Here is a 22,144-nt window from a genome sequence, read left to right on the forward strand (position 1 = left end):
GCTCTAATATTTTTAATTCCATTGTTCAAAAATGCTAAAATGCTCGCCAAGTAGGCTTGTTTGTTTGTCCTCCTAAAATATAACACTAGTAAAAATTATGAACTAGTGAAAAACTTCAACTGTCGGCCACCAGGGGGTGGCAGAGTTCTAGAGGAAAGGATGGAAAATAACCAGAGCCTTGCATTGGGTGGAAAAGTACCCTTATGGATGAGGAGTTCCCCAAAACTTCCTTTTGGAACATGCTGCAATGTCTTCTACTATTACACCTGCAGATAACACAGAGTCAAAACAACAAACATTATGTAGACATCCTGTTATAAACCAATAACACAGGCGTTACTAGTGCATTCAATATATCCAGATTCTAGTTTGCCTCTATAGGCTATGTTTCATAATATCGCCATACTGTTTGTTGCACATGGTCACTGACAAAATGTATGATTGAATGAAAAATAGCAATAATTAGGTATACGAGGCTTATAATAATTATACATAATTCCGTTGTAGCATTCCTTTAAAAATATTTTCAGTTGATGCAAAACAACAACGAAAAAAACAAGCCAAATTATTCCTAGTCTGTACATGACATGTTATACAACCAAAACCATTCACTCAAAACAGACGCATAAAGAAACATAAGCACACACTTCATTTGTGCATTTATTTTTGCTTATTTGCTTCAGCGTGTAAATGAATTCGGTCTGCGGGACAACTGAGTGCTTACTGTGTTTTGTAGGAGTTCAGAACGGGGGCAGATGGGCACTTATGCCACGGTGGATTTGCATAATGTATTCTGGCGTCAGGTGACGTCAGGATTCAGTTCAGCTATAAGGGCCGCCGGTGGCAGAAATAGATTCACTCGCTGAAACATAAAGTGGCTCATATCACCGACATCAACCTACCGCACTACGCTCAACTGAAGTCACAACTAAAGCAACCGAATCGAGTCTTGCAGTCACTCGAGTGATTAAGCTGAATACAGTCACCCCGGATTTGTATCTATCTAGGTAGATTTATCTACTCAACCAGTCGCAAACGTGGCGAGAAGCATAATCCAAACGGGTCTACTGCTGAACATGAGTACGGAGATCTTCAAAACGCCAATGGAGGTTGCTGTCTATCAGTTACATAACTTCAGCATCTCGTTCTTCTCCTCATTAGTAGGAGGAGATGTGGTGTCTGTAAAACTCGACAACAGGTAAATAGATAACCGCACTTGATTTAGTGTGTTATTGATGCGTAATTTGTGCGTAATAGATTTCATTATTTAATCAAAATTGTTGCAATTCGAGATTGAGATAGTCACATGTATTTATTTGCAAATAGACACAACACATCCAGGCTATGCCGGTATTCGTTATGATATCATTAGAATTACCGTAATGCTGTGCAGTCTGAGTAATGCAATTTGACTCCAGCCTGCCGCATGTATCCTCCGGGTGCGTCTTCAAACACCAAAGTAGATGGAGTGGATTGAATATCTTGAAACAATCTCGATATTATGTCATCCTTTGCAGCGCGCAACAATGTATCTAGCTAGCTAGGTTGCAACAACAACAACAACAAAAAATGCAGAATTGTAGGATAAGGGTGGTGCAGGCAGGCTGTTATTTTCATATACTTGTCCAATCTAAAATAGGATCAGAGTCGTAGCAACGTTCATTCGTGGACATAAATAGCCTAAACACAAATTAAACAAACATTTGTGATGGCTTTACATGGCAATTGCATCTAAAAAAAATATACTCTAAATAAGTTGACTCTTGGTGCTGGATCTGATGCCATAAAGGCAGTATGGTGTCAGCACGAGAGCATAATGCCCCGTTTTGTTCGTTTTGATCAAATGCTTTGATTTGATATGTTGACTTATGGCATCTCTTCTTCTCTCCTCCACAGTGCCTCGGGTGCTAGCGTTGTTGCCATTGACAACAAGATAGAACAGGCAATGGTATGTATCAGCAGCAGAATTATACACTTTATCATTCATATCATCGCTCATAATAAGCCAATAACCCTTAATAGTAGACTGGGGTATTCTGTACCCCACCATATTCATGCACTTTGCCCATAATAATCATATACTGTACAGTACGTTGGTCATCATAGCAGACTAATCTTTAGTCAACTACATAAGTATATTAGCTTGGCCAGGTCGCAGTTGTAAATGAGAACCTGTTCTCAACTGGGCCTACCTGGTTAATTAAAGGTGAAATTAAAAAATAGTACAGTAGAAGATTCAAGTGTTAATGGCACAAGCACAAGTAGAGTGAAATGCCTTTCTTGTCAACTCAAAACCCAACAATTCAATAATCAATAACAATGTATTACTAGAACAAAACAAACACAATAAATACACTAAGTAAGTAAGTGTACTAACAAGTGAGTTTTACATACCATATTTACAATATGCAGGGATACTAGAGAGATGGAACTATACGTGCCTGCAGCATTGGGTGGCTACAGGGCCACGTGATGTGGCATGTGACTATGTTCTTTCTGCTGCGTTCTGAGTCAGACAGGGAGTCGGGCAGGTACAACAGTCAAACTATTAAATATTTAGTTTATTGATAAACTTTAGTACCTTAATACAGGCCATATGGGTACAAATCTCTGTATCCAAATGGCCTGTTACTACAAGTTACCACAGGTGTTTGTAAGGCACGGGAGGTTAAGCTTGTGCTATAAATCACCCTAAATGGATAGATTTAGTTTGTATGAGTTGCACAGAACTCTCTTTCTCTCTTGCTCTCTCTCTCTAAACAGACGTTTCTAACAGTAGATCTCATTCCTTCTCTCCTATCTTAGGATCTGGTGAAGAACCACCTGATGTACGCAGTCAGGGAGGAGGTTGAGATCCTCAAGGAGCAGATCAGAGAGCTGGCTGAGAAGAACAACCAGCTAGAACGTGAGAACAGCCTTCTGAAGAACCTGGCCAGTCCAGAACAGATGGAGAGCTTCCGGGAACGGGTTCCGTCCGACTCAGACGCTCTGGTTCCCCTGCAGCTGGACAACCAGTACCAGCAACAGGCTCAAATTGGACTCCATAACCCTGACCAGTCCTGCCACATCAGCGCTGGCTCTGCTGTATAGGTGGTTCTGCCTTGGTCCTCCAGTTGTAATCGTCGCTGCCAACTTCAGTGAAGCTGTCTGTAACAGATGATGAAACACAATTGATGAACGGAGCACATGACAAAATGCTCTAACTAGCGGCTATAGGCTGAAGCTATAAGCTAAAATGAGCCTTTCCTACGACATCTAGACTCTTTCTCTTTAGACAAAAGCGCTAAACGAGAGGGCTCACATGTAGCCAGCCGGAGAACGCTTGCATTGGGACAGAGGGGAGGCTCCGGCCTTCTTGGGCCAGGAGGGCCAACCCCTTAGCCATTCTCTACCACCCCTGCTACAGAGGAAGGAGAGGGCTAAAAGACAGGGCTGGCCCAGGGACCTGATCCTGGGGATGCCTCTCCACGCCAGAGTGGCCCGTCCTCCAGCTTTCCTCTCCAGGTCCAGCCAAGGAAAAAGGAAATCTTCTCCAAGACCGACAGAGAGACGGTCCTCCAGTCTCTGCTAGACCCCACCCCACCATGTGGATTTCTTCTTCTGATAGCACAAGTTCTGGGGAGTCAGTCAGACCATATCTCAGCCATCTTGTGACTGCTTCCACCTGCCACCATCTACTGATATTCTCTGTCAATATTCCTTAAGAAGAAGCAACGTGTCTTCAGGGAACCAAACCTGAGCTCCAGTACAACGAGGAGAAGGAGGATCTAGGAGATCCTGGACTGTTGCTGGGAGAGAGAGGCCTGTTGCTTCTCTATCTCAACCTCACTGCTGATAACTGATTACCATAATCATGATTCAGAACATCATTGCTTGTATTCTCTGCAGTTGGGGTGTGCTGCTTATGGGGGAAAATCCTGCTATTTTACTTTTCTTCTGATTCTGAACAAAATGGAATACTTGTTAATAGGAGCATTGTAACTGTTCAGTTAAATGATTTATTATGGGGAGGGAAGTATCTACTTCCCAGTATGCCTAGCTCTCTACATTTTACTAACATGTTCAGAGTAGTGGGCTGGAGATGAATTTGAGCAGCTGATTTTTCTTCTAAAGGCTGTGAATGCGATCCTGACCTAGCAGGCATGTTCTGCGTGTTCAGATGCCAACCTCAACTTGAATCAATGGCATGACTATAGTGCCTATCTCCAGAAGAGGAATACCAACATTTCCACAATGGACTTTTGTGTTTTCTAACTACCAAAGACGTTGTCTCATTACTACTCCAAACGAAACCAAGCAACCTGGACCATGTGTACATCGTTCACAGGGAGAACTCTTGTTAGCAGTAATGTTTTGTTTTTTGATAAACGTTAGGTATTGTTGCTGTATTGTGTCCATGAAACAGGTATATATTTTTTAAATGATGTAATGGATACAAAATGCACATTTGCAATAAACCCTATGTTTACACTACAACTATGTTTCCCTTTCACTTGTTGTTACTCAAGGGCATTGCATCTACACGGACAGTAACATGATTATATCATTTTTAAGCAACAACGCACGAGGGGATGTGGTATATGGCCAATATACCACGGCTAAGGGCTGTTCTGATGCATGACGCAAAGCAGAATCCCTGCATACAGCCCTTAGCCGTGCTATATTGGCCAATATACCACAAACCCCCTAGGTGCCTTATGGCTATTATAAACTGGTTATCAATGTAATTAGAGCAGTAAAAATACATGTTTTGTCATACCTGTGGTATACGGTCTGATAGACCACGGCTGTCAGCCAATCAGAGTTCTTGACTCAAACTACCCAGTTTATAATGAACTATTTAACATACAACAACTCGTGTTAGCCATGCGATTAAGAGCTTCAAGACCCACTGCTATTTGGATTTAAGTTCTTTAAGATCTTATCTAAGTTTTTATGCGAAAGTGAATCATTTACACATAGGCTTACATCTTAAAGCTGTTAAAATATTTTTTTCCCCCCCAAGAAAACATTTTACATCTAATTAATGATCATTTTAACAGAGGAACTAAATGATTCTTACAGGTGTAGGTCAAATGAAAATCAACAAAATTTTCTTAAATCTTTTTCCAAAGTAGCACGTATTAACTTTTCAAACAACTACGTATGTTAAATGTAACCTCAGCCTCTATGTAAGACTAGAGACCTGATGTAACCTCAGCCTCAACATAAGACTAGAGACCTGATGTGACCTCAGCCTCAACATAAGACTAGAGACCTGATGTGACCTCAGCCTCAACATAAGACTAGAGACCTAATGTAACCTCAGCCTCAACATAAGACTAGAGACCTAATGTAACCTCAGCAACAACATAAGACTAGAGACCTGATGTGACCTCAGCCTCAACGTAAGACTAGAGACCTGATGTAACCTCAGCCTCAACATAAGACTAGAGACCTGATGTGACCTCAGCCTCAACATAAGACTAGAGACCTGATGTGACCTCAGCCTCAACGTAAGACTAGAGACCTGATGTAACCTGTCTTCTCCAGATGTATGGTCATAAAACTGGTCTAGACTGGTTCAACCAATTAAATTGTCCCATTGACCATTTGTTGGCACAAAAACTTGGTGAGTGTTAACCTGTCATTGAGTCCATCGGTAAGGAACACAATGCAGAACTACTGAGCTGAATCAATGTCCGGTTCTGTGAGAATCTGAGGATGTTCTCCAAACTGAATTAGTTGGGCCTAGTCTCCGGGGGACTAGAACTGACAAGACCTGTATCAGGGTTTATGAGATCACCTTTACATGGTGTTGGGCTGCTTGCTTGTTTTTTTATAGAGTTGTAATTCCAACTGACTTCATTCTCAATTTCACAAGCTGGTACTTGGGTCCTGTCCTTGACTGACCGTCAGATGAAGTATGAATGGTATGGTACAGGATTAGTTTCTCTTAGCTCAATTATAGGCCGGAAAAAGTCCTGGAATGATTCATGATCTGAATGACAGTTAATTCTGCTTGGCAAATATTTAAATTTGAATCCATTTTTTTTACTGTCACATGTTTCGTAAAACAACAGTGAAACAAACAATAGTGAAATGTTTACTTGCGGGACTTTCCCAACCATGCAGAATCCTCCCCAACTTTATGTGGAGTTATTGATGTTACGAAACACACCTCTTATGAAAGCAAAGAAACGTTTGACAGGGAATATGTGCCAGAGGGAGTCTGCTATGTTAACGAGTACAGACGTAAATCACAGTCCAGTTTCTCCGGACACTCCAGTCGAAACATAACATGACTTGGAACAAGTCAGTCGACTCGCTAACAACGATGTATTTTCCACCAATACTGTTAAATATCACTGACCAGAAAATGGCCTTATGGGATGGAATGTTACTTTAATGTTACTTTTGATTGGAGTTGCAGGATGATTTCCTGCCTGCATGGGAGCCTGTGATTGGTTGTTAGGAGTTCTGATGTTATGCAACGAGAACACATCTGTTTCAGTTGGAAATATGGTGGATGTGTGTGGAGCGCGAGTCGGGCCCAGCCTGTGGAGCGCGAGTCGGGCCCAGCCTGTGGAGCGCGAGTCGGGCCCAGCCTGTGGAGCGCGAGTCGGGCCCAGCCTGTGGAGCGCGAGTCGGGCCCAGCCTGTGGAGCGCGAGTCGGGCCCAGCCTGTGGAGCGCGAGTCTGGCCCAGCCTGTGGAGCGCGAGTCGGGCCCAGCCTGTGGAGCGCGAGTCGGGCCCAGCCTGTGGAGCGCGAGTCTGGCCCAGCCTGTGGAGCGCGAGTCTGGCCCAGCCTGCGGAGCGCGAGTCGGGCCCAGCCTGCGGAGCGCGAGTCGGGCCCAGCCTGCGGAGCGCGAGTCGGGCCCAGCCTGTGGACCGTGAGTCGGGCCCAGCCTAAATGTGGTTAGGGTTTTGCATGCAAAGAGATCATTTGTTCGCATGCCTTGGCTTTCTGCAGACATATACAACATGTTTGTCACTCTCTGATAGCTATTTATTCTTAATGTCAACCCTTCGCCTGGTCTACCAGAGAACAGTAGGACAGAATACTAATTTAAGTGGGCTATTACGAAAACTCAATGCAACTTCACTCTCATAGGCCTAGTCTTTCCACGAAGAAAAATAAACTATAGTTCAGATGACTGTTGTTTTGTCCATTGAAAATAGGAATATTACAAGACATGTTATATCCCATTAGAAAGAGTGGTATTCGTCAGCACAGATTAAGTTAAGACAAAGACATGGTATTTCATGATAAACCTTTATTCACACGGACTTGATTCATCTTGACGCGGAACTACATGGCGAGGTCTATGAACTGAATGCAAATCCTAAGATTACTGAAGGGTTATGTCCTAAATGGCACCCTGTACCTCTATGTAGGGCACAACTGTTGACCAGGACGCCACTGTAAATAGGGAATGCAGGGGGTCATTTGGGACACTGCCAAGAAAAGGGGGATGGAACACAGAACAATGCATGGTACCATGTTGAGACTGGTCACAATCTGTCAAGTTAATCGGTATTTACTGCCATAGTAACACAGCTAACACTACCGCCGTGTGTGTTGGTGCCATAGTAACACAGCTAACACTACCGCCGTGTGTGTTGGTGCCATAGTAACACAGCTAACACTACTGCCGTGTGTGTTGGTGCCATAGTAACACAGCGAACACTACCGCCGTGTGTGTTTCTTCAGAAATAACAAAAACAAAAAGGCACAGCTGTGCATAAAACCCTGTAGATGTGAATTTCAATAATCCTTCCAGTTGTGTTGATCCCTCAAACCCAAAATGTATAATTTAATGCAAATATTTTTTAAACTGAATTGAGCCATGTAAAGTGCAGTTGCATAAGTGTGAGTTCAGTTTTGGAAATGTATTTTTTTTTTTCGTGACTCATTAGGAATTCTTCCAACATTGGCATGTATAGGACTAATTAATTCAATATTTCATTTTAAAGGTGCCTGCTGCAATCTCTTCTGTCTTCAAAAATCCAAATATGTAGGTGAACGACCCAGCCTTCATGTCTGGCACGTAGGCTGTGCCCTAGATAAGCAACGTAGACACTAGGTCTGTGCCCCAAATGGCACGTACACCATTATTAACAGCAGGTAGAACAAGGTGCAGTGAAATGATTTGCAAGTTCCCTCAACAGTGCAGTACAAATATCAATATCAATATAACCAAAGGTCAAATAATAAAGTACAAGTAGAGGTAGGAAAGTAGTACACGTAGTGATAAAAACTGATATGTACACAATAGGATATACAGTATATATCATAAATGTGCTATGTCACGTATGACTGTATTTACAAATAGGCCTATGAAGTGGATAGTGTCCTGGTCGAGCAGTTGAATAAAATATTCTATAAATATATAGCGAATAGGCAGCCACTTGGGACACATCCTAGTAGTGACCAAAATTGCCACACATATTCTGTTGTTTCTACTGCGCGTGTAATGGTGTCCGAGGTGAAGGGAAAAAAATACGATGTGAGTTGTTTGAAGTCATTTCTTGTTGTTGTTGTAATATCCTATTCATGGCAGTTTCACCAATTTAGGATTCCAGCTGGCTGGATGGGTGTGTCTACGTGAGCTAGTAATTATGATATAGAATTAGGCTGAGGGGGGCGGCGACTTGTGACGCTATTTTGGTTGGCTCAAGGCAGCCATGTTAGGAATGTGGCCAGCCAAGCTCAATAACATATTATTCCAAAACAAGTTTGGGGTTTAAAGGTGATGCCTCAGTTCAGGGTACCACCACAAAAGTTAGGAGATTTTGGAGGGAGGGGCCTCTCTCTCTCTCTCTGTCTCTCTATCTCTCTGTCTCTCTCTCTGTCTCTCTCTCTCTCTCTCTCTCTCTATCTCTCTCTCTCTATTACATAACAAGTCTAGCAACTTGCTGCTGTCACATCAATGTGAACCTAGGCCAGTTGTTCTTCCTTGTCTAATTGTACTGGAAAGCACACAAAAACCCACCCCATCCAAGATCAGCTGTTGGCCTGGTTCCCACCGGTAGTCTTCCTTTTAGTCATTGTTAATTTGAAAAGCAAACACACTGAGAGGCCTTGCGAGCGCAATACGCTGAGACACATGGGACGGGAGGACATGTCATAGACATGTATAGATTGGACACCGATATTGCAGACCCACACACACAAACTCATCCCAGATTTGGGGATAAAAAGGGACTTTATTAAATGAACAAGGTATCAGAGTTCAAACTCAAACCGTTCTAAAGTGGACATCAGCTGAGTGTTCAATTGGATATAGGCAAGCTCATATCTGGGATTACACTCCATTATTAAAGTAACCAGTGTTCCATTATTAAAGTAACCAGTGTTCCATTATTAAAGTAACCAGTGTTCCATTATTAAACTAACCAGTGTTCCGTTATTAAAGTGATCAGTGTTCCACTATTAAAGTAACCAGTGTTCCATTATTATTAAAGTAACCAGTGTTCCATTATTATTAAAGTAACCAGTGTTCCATTATTAAAGTGACTAGTGTTCCATTATTAAACTGACCAGTGTTCCATTATTAAAGTGACCAGTGTTCCATTATTAAAGTGACCAGTGTTCCATTATTAAAGTAACCAGTGTTCCATTATTAAAGTGACCAGTGTTCCATTATTAAAGTAACCAGTGTTCCATTATTAAAGTGATCAGTGTTCCATTATTAAAGTAACCAGTGTTCCATTATTAAAGTGACCAGTGTTCCATTATTAAAGTGACCAGTGTTCCATGTCTATATACACAGGGCAGCAGCCTATAAGGTGCAGGGCTGAGTAACTGGGTGGTAGCCGACTAGTGATGGCTATTTAACAGTCTGATGGCCTTGAGATAGAAGCTGTTTTTCAGTCTCTCGGTCCCAGCTTTAATACACCTGTACTGACCTCGCCTTCTGGATGATAGCGGTGTGAACAGGCCGTGGCTCGGGTGGCCATGGCTCGGGTGTCCGTGGCTCGGGTGTCCGTGGCTCAGGTGACTGTGGCTCGGGTGACCGTGGCTCGGGTGACTGAGGTGCTTGATGATCTTCTTGGGCTTCTTGTGCCACCGGGTGCTGTAGATGTCCTGATGGGCAGGCAGTGTGAAACCGGTTGATGCATTGGGCTGGCAGCACCACCCTCTTGAGATGGTGCAGTTGCAGACGGTGCAGTTGCAGTACCAGGCGGTGATACAGCCCGACATAGGTGCTCTCATAGGTGATACAGCCCGACATTGGAGCTCTCATAGGTGCATCTGTAAAAGTTTTTGAGGTTCTTAGGGGCTAAGCTGAATTTCTTCAGCCTCCTGATGTTCAAGTGGCGCTGTTGCACCTTCTTCGCCACAGTGTTTGTGTGGGTGGACCATTTCAGAATTGTCAGTGATGTGTACGCCGAGGAACTTGTAGCTTTTCACCTTCTCTACTGTGGCCCCGTGGACGTGGATGGGACTTGCTCCCTCTGCTGTCTCCTGAAGTCCACGATCAGCCGTACAGGAATGTTGTTTGATGTTTGATGTTGAGACCTTTGGGTCTGAAATAAGTGGAATTGTTTCTTCACAGGTGCCAGGTAAGTTTCACTTCACACAACAAGACTGAGGAGTGAATTCTTCTTCTAGGGCTACGTCCCAAATGGCACCCTATTCCCTATTTAGTGCACTACTAAATAGGCCCTACAGGCTCTGGTAAAAAGTAATGCAAAACATAGGGAATATTGTTTATTCTGGGACACGAACTAGGTGTCTGACGCTAGCAAATGTTCTCATGCAGGAAACAATAACAACATAGAAAGTAGGGCTTTGCCCTTGGTGTTGTGGAGAGGGACGAGCTGTGTTCCGTATGAGGGCAGCTTCTTTCATTCCTGGTCTTACTCTGACTGTAGCAGTTTTGAAATCTTTAACTCCAATACTACAACAAGAATCCCACATGCTTGTACTTTCTGTTCTTCTCAGCACCAAACAAATGCTGTTTTTGGACCTCAAATAGAATTCTCTCAAAAAGAATCCATTTGGAATGTTATGTAACTGTCTTTTGATTCCATAGAACTGTTCTTTAGTTCCGATGTTGGTTGTATTGTAAACTCTTCCGACCTCCTGCTCCAGTTCAGTGCCCTCCCTGGTCCTGACTCTGGGCTCTCAGGAAGCACTGGATGTAAACATGGAAGTGAATGAACTTCAGACAGTACTGTACTGTATATAGCCTCACTGTGTGTTGGCGGAGGGAAGAAGAGAACAGGAAGTTACCTTCAGGGTTGTTGTTGTGGTTCAATGTTCTCTACCGAGTTAATTACACGTTGTATATTGTGTAGTGTATATTTAGAACAATTAAAAACACGTGGTGGAAAAGTGACGTAATCTAAGAATATTTTGAATGTTTTGTGACAACAGCATTGACTGCACATGACATTGACAATCTCAGATACATCCGAGGGAGAAGCTATTGAGGTTGGTAGCTAAAATAGTGAAAGATCTGGCTGCAAATTATCTTCCATAGGGATTGCCGGTGTTTCAATAAGTTTAAAGCCAAAACAAGATCCAAATCAAATCAAATCAAATGGTATTAGTCAATTGCTCCGAACACAACAGGCGTACATTACAGTGAAATTACTTACAAGCCTCTAACCAACAATGCATTTAAAAAAAAATACAGATAAGAATAAGAAATAAAAGTAATAAGTAATTAAAGAGCAGTAACATAACAATAGCGTGACTATATACAGGGGGGTACTGGTGCAGAGTCAATGTGCGCGGGCACCGGTTAGTTGAGGTAATTTGTACTTGGGTATTTGGAATTTTTCCTTAGGTATTTGGAATTTGGTATTTTATTAGGATCCCCATTAGCTGTTGCAAAAGCAGCAGCTACTCTTCCTGGGGTTCCACACAAAACATTAAACATAATACAGAATGACATAATACAGAACATCATTAGACAAGAACAGCTCAAGGACAGAACTACATACATTTATAAAGGCACACGTAGCCTACATATCAATGCATACACACAAACTATCTAGGTCAAATAGGGGAGAGGCGTTGTGTCATGAGGGGTTGCTTTATCTGTTTTTTGAAACCAGGTTTGCTGCTTATTTGAGCAATATGAGATGGAAGGAAGTTCCATGCAATAAGGGCTCTATATAATACTGTACGTTTTCTTGAATTTGTTCTGGATTTGGGGACTGTGAAATGACCCCTGATGGCATGTCTGGTGGGGTAAGTGTGTGTGTCAGACCCCTGATGGCATGTCTGGAGGGGTAAGGGTGTGTGTCAGAGCTGTGTGTAAGTTGACTATACAAACAATTAGATATTTTCAACACATGAATGTTTCTTATAACAATAAGTGATGCAGTCCGTCTCTCCTCAACTCTTAGCCAAGAGAGACTGACATGCATAGTATTAATATCAGCCCTCTGATTACATTGGAGAACAAGACGTGCTGCTCTGTTCTGGGCCAGCTGCAGCTTAACTAGGTCTTTCCTTGCAGCACTGGACCACATGACTGGACAATAATCAAGATTAGACAAAACTAGAGCCTGTGGAACTTGCTTTCTGGAGTGTGGTGTCAGAAAAAAAGCAGAGCATCTCTTTATTATGGCTAGACTTCTTTGCAACCATTGAATCTGTATGTTTTGACCATGACAGTTTACGATCTAAGGTAACGCCAAAAAATGTAGTCCCCTCAACTTGTTCAACAGCCACACCATTCATTACCAGATTCATCTGGGTTCCAGCACTTAAGGAGTTATTAAAGTGACTATGCATAGATGAAAACAACAGAGAGTAGCAGCAGTGTAAAATAGGGAGAGGGTGAGGGGCGCAGTGCAAATAGTCTGGGTAGATATTTGTGTAGGTGTTCAGGCTTGGGGGTAGAAGCTGTTTAGAAGCTTTTCGGTACCGGTTACCGTGCGGAAGCAGAGAGAACAGTGTATGACTAGGATGGCTGGAGTCTTAGACAATTTTTAGGGCCTTCCTCTGACACCGCCTGGTATAGAGGTCCTGGATGGAAGCTTGGCCCCAGTAATCTACTGGGCCGTTTGCACTACCCTCTGTAGTGCCTTGCGGTCGGAGGCCGAGCAGTTGCCGAGTCAGGATGCTCTCAATGGTGCAGCTGTAGAACCTTTTGAGGATCTAGGGACCCATGACAAATCTTTTCAGTCTCCTGGGGGGGAATAGGTTTTGTCGTGTCCTCTTCACGACTGTCTTGGTGTGCTTGGACCATGTTAGTTTGTTGGTGATGTGGCCACCAAGGAACTTGAAGCTCTCAATCTGCTCCACTGCAGCCCGTCAATGACAATGGGGGCTAATTTCTGGGATAATGCCCGGTCCTCTTTTTCCTGTAGTCCACAATCATCTCCTTTGTCTTGATCACGTTGAGGGAGAGGTTGTTGTCCTTGCACCACACGACTAGGTCTCTGACCTCCTCCTTATAGGCTGTCTCATTGTTGTCAGTGATCAGACCTACCACTGTTGTGTCATCGGCAAACTTAATGATGATGTTGGAGTCGTGCCTGGCCGTGCAGTCATGAGTGGACAGGTAGTACAGGAGGGGACTGAGCACGCACCCCTGATGTTCCCCTGTGTTGAGGATCAGCGTGGCGGATGTGTTGTTGCCTACCCTCACCCCCTGGGGAGGCCCGTCAGGAAGTCCAGATGGAGGTGTTGAGTCTCAGTGTCCTTAGCTTATTGATGAGCTTTGAGGGCACTATGGTGTTGAACGCTGAGCTGTAGTCAATGAATAGCATTCTCACATAGGTGTTCCTTTTGTCCAGGTGGGAAAGGGTATTGTGGAGTGCAATAGAGATTGCATCATCTGTGGATCTGTTTGGGCGGTATGCAAATTGGAGTGGGTCTAAGGTTTCTGGGAAAATGGAGTTGATGTGAGCCATGACCAGCCTTTTAAAGCACTTCATGGCTACAGACGTGAGTGCTACGGGTCGGTAGTCATTTAGGCAGGTTACCTTAGTGTTCTTGGGCACAGGCACTATGGTGGTCTTCTTAAAACATGTTGGTATTACAGACTCGGTCAGGGAGAGGTTGAAAATGTCAGTGAAGACACTTGCCAGCTGGTCAGCGCATGCTCGGAATTCATGTCCTGGTAATCCATCTAGCCATGCGGCCTTGTGAATGTTGACCTGTTTTTAGGTCTTACTCACATCGGCTGCAGAGAGTGTGATCACACAGTCTTTCGGAACAACTGGTGCTCTCATGTATGTTTCAGTGTTATTTGCTTTGAAGCGAGCAAAGAAGTAGTTTAGCTCGTCTGTTAGGCTCGTGTCACTGGGCAGCTCTCGGCTGTGCTTCCCTTTGTAGTCTGTAATGGTTTGCAAGCCCTGCCACATCCAACGAGCGTCAGAGCCGGTGTAGTACGATTCGATCTTAGTCCTGTATTTTTGCTTTGCCTTTTTGATGATTTGTCTGAGGGCATAGCGGGATTTCTTATGAGCTTCCGGGTTAGAGTCCCGCACCTTGAAAGCGGCAGCTCTAGCCTTTAGCTCAGTGCGGTTGTTTCCTGTAATCCATGGCTTCCTGTTGGGGTATGTACGTACTGTCACTGTGGGGACGACGTCATTGATGCACTTATTGATGAAGCCAATGATTGATCCATCTGAGGAATCGGAAGAATCCCAGAACATATTCCAGTCTGTGTTAGCAAAACAGTCCTTTAGCTTAGCATCTGCTTTATCTGACCATTTTTAAGGCGATCTAGTCACTGGTGCTTCCTGCTTAAATTTTGTAATGTAAGCAGAAATCAGGAGAATAGAATTACCTAGAGCCGTAAAAACCAGACAAAGAAGATCCATGTTGCTGGGTGGGGAAGGCTGGCTGGAAAATCCATGTTGCTGGGTGGGGATGGCTGGCTGGAAGATCCATGTTGCTGAGTGGGGATGGCTGGCTGGAAGATCCATGTTTCTGGGTTGGGAAGGCTGGCTGGAAGATCCATGTTTCTGGGTTGGGAAGGCTGGCTGGAAAATCCATGTTGCTGAGTGGGGAAGGCTGGCTGGAAGATCCATGTTGCTGAGTGTTGAAGGCTGACTGGAAGATCCATGTTGCTGAGTGGGGAAGGCTGGCTGGAAGATCCATGTTTCTGGGTGGGGAAGGCTGGCTGGAAGATCCATGTTGCTGGGTGGGGAAGGCTGGCTGGAAGATCCATGTTGCTGGGTGGGGAAGTTTAACCCTTTATCATGGTTGGTGTCTTGACGGATTTGTCCAAAATCGTGGAATGTAAAACATTACTTTTCAGTCCTTGCATTTATGGCAGTGTAAGTTGTCTTTATATCATATATTAAGCTTTAATCAGTTGAAAAGGACATTCAACTTTAACCCTGTATGAATCCTGGATCTAGCTGTCAGACAGTTTTTAAGATCTCAGAAATGCAGTGTAACTATGTAACACTTTGTGTTTCCTCTTAGGTGGTGAAAACAGTTTTCAAGGGCTAACAAATCCAAAATGAAAAATTTGAAAAATGTAATGCTTCTAACCGAAAGAGTTACTTTACCTAAATCGATACTTTCATTAATGGGGTTCCAAAATAATTATGCATAATACTTGTTGGATTCGCATTTGTTGTCAAGCTTTTTAATTACGCCGGGATATTTTCACACATCAGCATGTGATACAGGAAGGAATTTTCCGAATGACAGCCAAGTGACGAACAGCTGTTGTGATAGAGCATGCGATGGAACAACAGCCCAAGTGCTGGAAAGAATGTGTTTGAGAGGAATGTGCAGAATACTTTGGTGTATCATTCGTTATGCAGGTGAATACAGTTGTGCCTGGATCCACATTGGATCTAACATCCCTTGTGACTTGATGTTGATCATCTGTTGTAGTCTGCTTGATTTACAACAGGGTCTCTCTAGATTTAACAGAGAAAGGATCAAGGTAATGAGTTCATGTTTTCATGTGTTTTTTTGTGCCTCGATTGGACACATTGTCTACTGTGCGCAATTGTGTAGGATAGACTATTGTGTAGAATAGACTGTTGCTCAACACCCAATGCTCTTCCTATTAATTATTCTGGATATAATGACAACAAATTACATAGTCTAGTGGGCTTCTTTACACTTTGATCTGGTAACGAAATAACATGACACGTTGTTTTTCTTCTTCACGTTACACCTGCCATTTTAAACACTACAAGGGGTTTGAAGAGCGTACTTGAACTTGAATTTGGAGCTCAGAAATTCTGCTTTAGGCCTTTCCTCAATTTGGTGCTTGAAAAGTCCTTGTAATTATTGCAGCCAAGTTCTCCTGCTCCCTTATTAATTATCTGTGATTTTATTTCAGTTTTTTTTTGTGAGAGATGTGGCCCCTTTTGTTTGTACACGTGGAACTGCATAAAAATTATTTATATTTTTGTTTCAAACCATTTTTTAATTTTGATCCCAATGTCACACACTGCCCCCTTATTCATTGAAATATCCCTAAATATAACGACTAGCTAATAAGTTATAAATATAGAGACTATCTAATAAGTTATAAATATAGTGACTAGATAATAAGACAGAAATAGTGACTAACTAATAAGTTATAAAAATAGCAACCAGCTAATAAGTTAGAAATATAGGGATTAGCTAATTACTCATAAATATAGTGACTAGTTAATAAGTTATAAATATAGAGACTAGCTAATAAGTTATAAATATAGAGACTAGCTAATAAGTTATATAGTGTCTAGCTAATAAGTTATAAATATAGAGACTAGCTAATAAGTTATAAATATAGAGACTAGCTAATAAGTTATATAGTGTCTAGCTAATACGTTATAAATATAGAGACTAGCTAATAAGTTATAAATATAGAGACTAGCTAATAAGTTATATAGTGTCTAGCTAATAAGTTATAAATATAGCAACTAGCTAACAAGTTATAAATACAGAGACTAGCTAATTAGTTATATAGCAACTATCTAATAAGTTATAAATATAGCGACTAGCTAATAAGCAATAAATATAGTGACTAGCTAATACGTTATAAATATACTGACTAGCTAATAAGGTATAAATATAATGACTAGCTGGCCATGCCATATATAGTGCCCATGGGGCTCTGGTCCTGTCACCACTTCCGCCGAAGTCGGTCCCTCTCCTTGTTCGGGCGGCGTTCGGCAGGCACGTCACCGGCTTTCTAGCCACCGCCGATCCACTTTTCATTTTCCATTTGTTCTGTCTTTGTCTCACACACATGGCTTCACTCAACCAATTAGTTGTTTATTATTTAACCCTCTGTTCCCCATGTTGTATCCGTGAGTGATTGTTTATTGTAATTCGGTCCCTCTTTGTGGGCTTGTGATGTTACTTTGTAAATTTGTCTTTTTGAGTAAAGTACGTTAATTACTCATATCTGCTGTCCTGCCCCTGACTCTCTACACCAGCTACACACAGGACCCTTACAGGTCCAAGGTAGTGTACCAGGTAATAGGGTGCCAGTATGTCTTCTCCCACTATGTCTATTTAATGTGTGTCCGCACTGGAGGCATGTCCTGATGTCTATTATAAACTGGATGGTTCGAGCCCTGAATGCTGATTGGCTGACAGCTGTGGTATATCATACCGTATACCACCGGTTTGACAAAACACTTATTTTTACCGCTCTATTTCCGTTGGTAAACAGTTTATAATAGCAATAAGGCACCTCGGGGGGTTTGTGATATATTGCCGAAACACCACGGCTAAGGGCTGTGTCCAGGCACTCCACTTTGCATCGTGCCTAAGAACAGCCCTTAGCCGTGGTATATTGGCCATATACCACACTTCCTCGGGCCATATTGCTGAAACATACAACAGTGATGATGTGATGAGCAGTTGAACCCATAGACGCTGAAGATATTTGCACAGGCACACACACACGCACACATGCACATTTTAGTGTACCATATGCATGCTTTGGCACATTTGAGTCACAGAGGCTCCTTTTTCTCACAAGTCCTATGAAAGATCCTGTTTTGTACCTTTTCCCACGCGCGTAATGTCTTATGAAAGATCCTGTTTTGTACCATCAGAAGACTTGCAACATATTCTACATTTCCCCAAATAGATTTCTCATGAAAGCAGAATGAGTAATTTATGTGAAATAATGTATTTATTTCACAACAGGCGTTCCCAGTGTACTAGGCCTTCGGAAAGTAATCAGACCGCTTGACTTTTTACAAATTTTGTTACGTTACAAATTCAATTAATTGGACATGCTTTGGAAAGTCACACGCCTGTCTATATACGGTCACACGGTTGACAGTGTATGTCAGAGCAAAAACCAAGCCATGAGGTCGAAGGAATTGTCCGTAGAACTCAGAGACAGGATTGTGTCGAGGCACAGATCTGGGGAAGGGTACCAAAAAATGTCTGCAGCGTTGAAAGTCCCCAAGAACACAGTGGCCTCCATCATTTTTTTGTAACCACCAAGACTCTTCCTAGATCTGGGCCCCCAGCCAAACTGAGCAATCGGGGTAGAAGGGCCTTGGTCAGGGAGGTGACCAAGAACCTGATGGTCACTCTGACATAGCTCTAGAGGTCCTCTGTGGAGATGGGAGAACCTTCCAGAAGGACAACCATCTCTGCAGCACTCCACCAATTAACCCTTTATGGTAGAGTGGGCAGACGAAAGCCACTCCTCAGTAAAAGGCACATGACATCCCGCTTGGAGTTTGCCAAAAGGGACTTAAAGACTCTCTGACCATGAGAAACAAGATTCTCTGGTTGATGAAAACAAGATTGAACTCTTTGGCCTGAATGCGATCGTCACGTCTGGAGGAAACCTGGCACTATCCCCACAGTGAAGCATGGTGGTGGCAGCATCATGCTGTGAGGATCTTTTTCAGAGGTAGGGACTAGGAGACAAGTCAGGGTTGAGGGAAATATGAATGGAGCAAAGTACAGAGAGATCCTTGATGAAAACCTGCTCCAGAGCGCTCAGGACCTCAGACTGGGACAAAGCTTCATCTTACAACAGGACAACGACCTTAAGCACACAGCCAAGACAATGCAGGAGTGGCTTCGTGACAAGTCTCTGAATGTCCTTAAGTGGCCCAGCCAGAGCCTGGACTTGAACACAATCTAACATCTCTTTAGAGACCTGAAAATACTTGTGACAGAGCTTGACGGAGCTTGAGAGGATCGGCAGAGAAGAATGGGAGAAACTTCACAAATACAGGTGTGCCAAGATTGAAGCGTCATACCCAAGAAGACTCGATGCTGTAATCGCTGCCAAAGGTGCTTTAATTAACAAAGTCTAAGTAAAGGGTCAGAATACTTATGTAAATGTGATATTTCCTTTTTTTCTTTTCTGATTATTGTGCAAAAATGTCTAAAATCCTGTTTTTTCTTTGTCATTATGGGGTATTGAGTGTAGATTGATGAGGAAAAACGTATATTTAATACAGTATAAGGCTGTAACGAATAAGGCTAGAATAAGGCTGTAGAATAAGGCTGTAACGTAACAAAATGTGTAAAAAGTCAAGGGGTCTGAATACTTTCCGAATGGCACTGTACACAGCATAGAGCCATTTGAATGTCACAAACCAGCAAACCAGCTAGCTCAATAGACAACGCCTAAAGAGAAGATTTCGCGTGAATGCTCACTTAGAAATGAACATAAAGCACATTTTATTAAATTGAATTGGATATCCATCAGAGGAAAACGTATGACACATTTTTATTGAGACGAATATCAAAACCATTTGTTTATTTTATCAAAACCGTATGTTTCTTTCCCTCTTCTGTCTGTCTTTCTCTGGCGCTTCGGACAGGGAACTATCTCTTGAACAAATGGGCGTGAACATTTCTTATTAAGACATCTCTTATACGTAACTCACAGTCTGAAACCTATTCCTATTTAGTGCACTATGCAGTGCGCAACAAAATAAAATGTGCCATTTAGGACGCATCCTTCATCACAGGCCCGTGCCTGTCCTCTGTCACATTTCACTGAACAGCACTGTCTCAAAACGTCTTTACAGAAAACGTTGAAGTATTTGTCTACAGGTGCAGAATCAGACATGCTGGTTCCAATAGGAACTCCTCAGCCAGGAACTCCTCAGCCAGGAACTCCTCAGCCAGGAACTCTTCAACCAGGAACTCCTCAGCCAGGAACTCCTCAAACAGGAACTCTTCAACCAGGAACTCCTCAGCCAGGAACTCCTCAACCAGGAACTCCTCAGCCAGGAACTCCTCAGCCGGGAACTCTTCAACCAGGAACTCCTCAACCAGGAACTCCTCAACCAGGAACTCCTCAGCCAGGAACTCCTCAGCCAGGAACTCCTCAGCCAGGAACTCCTCAACCAGGAACTCCGCAACCAGGAACTCCTCAACCAGGAACTCCTCAACCAGGAACTCCTCAGCCAGGGACTCCTCAACCAGGAACTCCTCAACCAGGAACTCCTCAGCCAGGAAAGTGGCGCTTGCTGATTGTGTAACAGATCCAGTAGGCGTTTTCTACAACATCTCTCAGCATGTTAAAGTTCTCACATTTGATTATTTACATTGGATTGATTGTTACAATCACAAGATGGTAGATCAAAATGTGGTGACAGAAAAATACCTGTTTGACACATTATGTCTCCTTTCACACAATGTCCTAGATTCAACTTAATTTTAACCAATGTAATAAATGTGTTTACGGCTTGTCACAAAGGTATACCACTAAAACATATAATTGTATCGTGACAATAGAGGTAAAGCGTTGACACCCAAGGGAGCTAGAGGAGTGGAGAGTGGGGTAACACACACACACACACACACACACACACACACACACACACACACACACACACACACACACAGTGGAATGGAGGGCGAAGTGTGTTTACTCTAGTATCCTATAATGAGAATAATTATCCCACACCTCCCACTATGGAGCGTGACTGTTTGAACTCAATGTGTGAGAGAGAGAGAGAGAGAGAGAGAGAGAGAGAGAGGCAGAGAAAAAGAGAGAGAGAGAGAGAGAGAGAGGATGGAGGGCGATAGAGACAGAGAGCGAGATAGAGAGAGCAGAGAGAGCAGAGAAAGAGAGCGAGAAGGAACCAGGACACAGTGTTCTCTGAGGAGTTTAAGGCCTTCCTGTGGTTTCCCGGGTTGTGCACTTCTCAGGGCTACGCTACAGACGTTTAGAAGTGCCAGGCCGAGCCCAGCATATAGGATAACGGACACTAGTAGACGACTCCATGTAGCTAGCTACGCTGCATACATTTAACCATGCCGAGGTAAGACTTAGACAACACAGAGTAGACGACTCCAAGCAGCTAGCTACGCTACATACATTTAGACGTGCCCGAGGTAAGGCTTAGACAACGCAGAGTAGACGACTCCATGCAGCTAGCTACGCTACATACATTTAACAATGCCGAGGTAAGGCTTAGACAACACAGAGTAGACAACTCCATGCAGCTAGCTACGCTACATACATTTAGACGTGCCCGAGGTAAGGCTTAGACAACACAGAGTAGACGACTCCATGTAGCTAGCTTCATCAGAGACACAAAAACAACATCATAGAGCTATATACGTTTAGACGCGCCAGGCCGAGCCAGCCGTAGCTATGTTAGATAACTCAAGCAGACGACTCCGTGCAGCTAGCTAGGTTACAGATGTTTAACATGCCAGGATAAGGCTTAGAAAACACAGAGTAGACCTCACCTTGCAGCTAGCTACAATCATTTATAAACCCATAGCTATGTGCATTAGATAACGCCTAGATGACTCCATGCAGCTAGCTAGGCTCAGGTCGAAGGATTATTACCGTGGAAACGACATGCCACCCCTGTTTGTTTTCCTGACTTTATGTAACGCTTGTTGGCTTCTGACGGCAGGGAAGTCTTATCTACGTACCACGGCCAACACACACCTTTTCTTAGAAACACTTGTACAGATGAGGGATCTTAATTTGATCACAATTTTGTTGCTGAGAATTTTCCCTTGCGGCAGTAAACTTGAAATGTACTTGAAATGTAAGGTTTAAAAAAGGTTCTAAAGTTTGTAATTTCCACTTTAAAATGTCATTGATTTGCCCCCAACGAAAAATAAAGGCAAGACATTATTGACACTATAATACAACTTTATTTGATTCATTAAGATACATTGAAACACAAGCATCTCACCTAATAAATGGATCTTTCTGTCACGATCGTGTGGCGGATTAACGGACCAAAATGCAGCAGTTGGAAAATAAGCCATCTTC

At 43.0% G+C, this 22,144-nt stretch overlaps 1 protein-coding gene across 2 annotated transcripts in view; it reads left to right on the forward strand.

Annotated features, from left to right (window-relative positions):
• The window catches only part of LOC129827461 (TSC22 domain family protein 1-like), a 59,313-nt gene extending 54,837 nt beyond the window's left edge, over window positions 1–4,476 (forward strand). For both annotated transcript variants that reach the window (XM_055888344.1, XM_055888345.1), the window contains exons 2-3: window positions 1,897–1,948; window positions 2,806–4,476. In XM_055888344.1, the coding sequence (XP_055744319.1) occupies window positions 1,897–1,948; window positions 2,806–3,090 (337 nt within the window). In that variant the 3' untranslated portion in view covers window positions 3,091–4,476. The remainder of the gene's footprint in view (window positions 1–1,896; window positions 1,949–2,805) is intronic.
• Window positions 4,477–22,144: the final 17,668 nt, after the last annotated feature.

This window comes from Salvelinus fontinalis, chromosome 29 (assembly GCF_029448725.1).
Source record: "Salvelinus fontinalis isolate EN_2023a chromosome 29, ASM2944872v1, whole genome shotgun sequence".
Taxonomy (NCBI): Eukaryota; Metazoa; Chordata; class Actinopteri; order Salmoniformes; family Salmonidae; genus Salvelinus; species Salvelinus fontinalis.